Here is a 4,191-nt window from a genome sequence, read left to right on the forward strand (position 1 = left end):
CATCCAAAATAAAAGATTTTGTTTACATAATGTGTGTGTGTACTGTGTATATTTATTATTTATATAAAGACACATACAGTATATATTTTAATATTTGCATGTATTTACATGTATACATTTATATTCATATAATTTATATTATATATAAATACTTTTAATATATAAATATAGCATATTTTTCTGAAATATATACATGCATGTGTGTGTATTTATATATACACACGGTTTGAGCGATCGGATTAATATTATATAAATAAATAAATATAAATAAATATATTTATTATTTATATTATATAGTGCTGTCAAACGATTAATCGCGATTAATCGCATCCAATTTATATATACACAGTACACACGTGTAAACAAAAACTTTTATTTTGGATGCGATTAATCGAGATTAATCTTTTGACAGCACTAAATCAAACAATCACTTCAAAACCATTTAACCTGTACTCAAAATCAAACAAAGCTTTCAAATCATACACACTAGTAATAATAATAATAATATACACACTACAGATCATTCATTAGACACTACATCAAAAAATAGAGAACACAGTGTCCGTTATTGAAGGTATCCTGGTTGTGCGCTAAATTACTAAAGGTGTGTGAACGTGAGGGATCGTCCTGGTTGAGCTTGTCAGGTGAAAGGTCATCATGTGGATCATTTTATTTACAGCTAAATTATTATTCATTCATTTTACTAATAGTTAGATTGGGCAGGCCTTCACAAAAGGGCGTTTAATTACAAAAAGAAAAAAATTGCCTTGACAAAAGGGCACTTTGGGCATCAAGGGGAAAAGGGACTACATCCTTAAATAACAAACAAGCATATTAATTCATAATTTTATGTTAATAGGTTTGCCTTCAGTGTTCCTTTCAGTGCCGGTTGCAATAAATAGGAATTGACATATGTAAATTATAAATAAATAAGTTATTTCCTCATTTCAGTGAAGTTTAATAAATGGGTCATTTCAGGAAACAGTGCTATTTATGCTGGAAAACGGCTGTTTTATTTTTATATTTTCATTTCTAATGGTTGCAGGTGAACTTTCAATAAATAATGCTGCCACCACAGGGCCCCACACTATTAACAGTCATTATTCTTGTCCTGTATACCAAAAATAATGTTATTTCTGCAAAAATTAATCACAGATGTCTTTAAGTACTGATAAAGACTGTAAAAGAAATGCACCTCTGTCAAACATCACTCCCTTAATGATGTGTGAAAGATCAAAAAGTTATTTTAAAGGAAAAAATGTCACCGCATAACAGGATTGAACAGACTGAATTCTGCTTGTAAGTCATTTCTGAGCTTACCCTGGCACTTACTGACCGCAGAATCAATCAGATTTCATAGGGTGTTTTTAGATAAAACACTGCGCTCTGCAGGCCAACAGCTGCTCCTGCAAACAAAAAGAAACTAGAATGCACACACAAACAACCACTTCAAATTGTACAAAATATTTAATTGATTTTCTCCCTTTTGAATTTAAACAATTTTAAGACAATTAAAATGATTCCTTTCACAGCTAATTCAATCATCAACCACACATTAAGACATTAAAAGCCACTGTATGGCTTGACAGGATTTTGTTTTAAAAAAGTAAAAAAAAAATTTAAAAAATCAGCCCCTCACACACACACAAATGCACCATGCAGAGCAGAATACTTCTATTGCATTATGGCTAAATTAACCTGAGCACATGATGTAATTATCTTCCCTATGCATTTCTCACAAAAATGAGATCAAATAAGTCATTTAATCCATTAGTGAACTAAATATATGACAGCTAAATAAATAACAGTCAATGCAAATTGAATGAGCACCGTTTCATTCACTAACATCAAACAAGGCAACCGTTAAAGCTAGTGACCTGTTATCTAGGTGAGGAATTTAAAATAAATTTCAAACGGTGCAGAATATAACAGACATGTTATTGGTTCAACCCTGATGCTTGAGTGGTTATTGCTAGTGAATAGACAGGACAACACATTAACAATGAGCGGGTTTATCAAACACAGTTCAAGCTTTAAAAAAAAAAAATTTAAAAAATAAGCGGAAGAATAAAACAAAAAAAATAGTTCCTGCCCACTGCTGAAATTAAGGACTCCCTCAAGCATGCGCTTGTAGCTTTTAAAGGGATAGTTCAACCCAAATCCAAAAAATTATGTCATCATTTACACTGGGGGGGGGGGGGGTTCATACCATAGCAACACTGTGGATTTCATGTAGCCCTTCATTATAATAACTTAATATCATCTCTATAATGACCTTGTGGGACATGGCAGTAAAAAGGCATGCACAAAGATCATCTTTTCTCTCTCTTCTTCAATACAAAAAGGCAGCAGAGCAACAAAGGCTGACAGTTCAATAGCTTGTTGAAAGCTTTTATAAAGCATGAGCTTCGGTTTATTGACTTCTCTCACGTATTCGAAAATGAGTAGATGCTTTAGACCTCTTTGGTCCAAAACAGACAAAGTCAGATGCAAAACAAATCTGGTTTCCTTTCGTATGGTTGGCAGTGGAGTTGAGGAGGATGACCAGCACATCTCTGAAGAGGTCAGGATTGGGTTTGTAGGAGGAAAAGGGGGCGTGGTCAGGGTAGCCAGTGCTACCTGGAGTTCTGAGGGAGGAGTTTCTTAAATAACCCACCCACTGAAACGTCCACCCTCATCACCATGGCGACCCCCAGTGCCACAAACACACTGCCCACGATGAAGCCCGATGCCTCAAACATCAATCTGCCGAAATAGAAGAATATCTTAGAATGCAGTTATGAGAAGAGCTTTTTTGTCATTAACTTTCACTGTCCACAATGGATCCCTGTGTGGGTTTGTTTGTAATGACGGCAAAATCCATCACTACAATAAATCACCACTTGTGAAAGTCGGAGTTGTTATAAACCTCTTAGTCATAATTCAGAGTTAACCATCTACTTATAAAGCATGACAGTTAGCGGGCTAAACTCTCTTTACATGAAAAGCAAGTGGTGTGTGGGTGAATTTTAGTAAAGTTATAAAGGACCTCGTATGAAACGACATTGTCAAACAACACCAACCACCATTGTTCAACCCACCAACTAGTCTATTTCGAAAATGTGCACATTCCTAGATCATTTAATCAATTCCTTAAAATAAAAAAAGACAGAAAGCGTTAAGAGATAGAAGAGAAAGAAACAATAAGTTAGAGATGGTGACTCACTTGGGTGCAAACACTTTCCACACCATGAGGTGTCTCCTGAGGATGGCTGCAGCACAAACCGACGCAAAAACCTAAAGGTAAACAAGTTATTTATAATTTATGTTCCATTTTACAAAAGCGTATAAATCACACTAGACGAGAAAACATTAGCCTGCTAAGCCTCTTCACACAAAGTCTTACACAACTAAACACAAAAAAAAAAAAAACATGCTTTTCTTTATGGAACAATTCACACACTCTGGTGAATGATAAAAAAATTGTGATTACCGTGAAACGCCGTGTCACTATGAAGGAGGTCACAGAAACATTGTTTCAGTTAAAACAGGGTGTCTACAGATATGATAAAGCTAAATTTAAGACTTTTAAAGACCAAACCTGTGATGGAAATACACATATTACATATGTATATGAAATATTTAATGTGTTTAATGTAAAAAGAAAAACGAATAAAAAAAAATAAACTACACTATCCATTATCAATCACCACTTAAGCTGAATGTAATAAAATCAGAAGAATCATTCTCCGTTTCGATGAGTCACTAGTTATTTTTGACACTTAAAGGGATAGTTCACCCAAAAATGAAAATTTGATGTTTATCTGCTTACCCCCAGGGCATCCAAGATGTAGGTGACTTCAGTAGAACTATTCTTCAGTAGAACACAAACGAAAATTTTTAACTCAAACCGTTGCAGTCTGTCAGTCTTATAATGGAAGTGGATGGGAATCACGGCTTTGAGAGTTAAAAAAAACCTACACAAACAAAACCAAATTAAACCTTGCGGATCGTGACTATACATTGATGTGTAAAGACACGAAACGATCGGTCTGTGCAAGAAACTGAACAGTATTTATATTGTTTTTTGACCTCTGATGCACTGCAATGTCTGAACTGTCCTGAGAGCCTTCTCAACAGCCGGAGCGTGAGGAGTCGTCTTCTTCTTGCTTTACGGTGGATCGCAGACTTATAAGTGCATTACCGCCACCT

General features: G+C 34.9%; 1 protein-coding gene across 2 annotated transcripts in view; it reads right to left on the minus strand.

The window, feature by feature from the left end:
* Window positions 1–1,473: 1,473 nt before the first annotated feature.
* LOC107555520 (phosphatidylinositol glycan anchor biosynthesis, class O) overlaps window positions 1,474–4,191 on the minus strand; it is a 14,496-nt gene continuing 11,778 nt past the window's right edge. For both annotated transcript variants that reach the window (XM_016238344.1, XM_016238345.1), the window contains exons 10-11: window positions 3,206–3,276; window positions 1,474–2,745 (exon numbers count right to left, since the gene is read on the minus strand). In XM_016238344.1, coding sequence (XP_016093830.1) covers window positions 2,616–2,745; window positions 3,206–3,276 — 201 coding nt within the window. In that variant the 3' untranslated portion in view covers window positions 1,474–2,615. The remainder of the gene's footprint in view (window positions 2,746–3,205; window positions 3,277–4,191) is intronic.

This window comes from Sinocyclocheilus grahami, unplaced genomic scaffold (assembly GCF_001515645.1).
Source record: "Sinocyclocheilus grahami isolate Dianchi unplaced genomic scaffold, SAMN03320097.WGS_v1.1 scaffold536.1, whole genome shotgun sequence".
Lineage (NCBI taxonomy): Eukaryota > Metazoa > Chordata > Actinopteri > Cypriniformes > Cyprinidae > Sinocyclocheilus > Sinocyclocheilus grahami.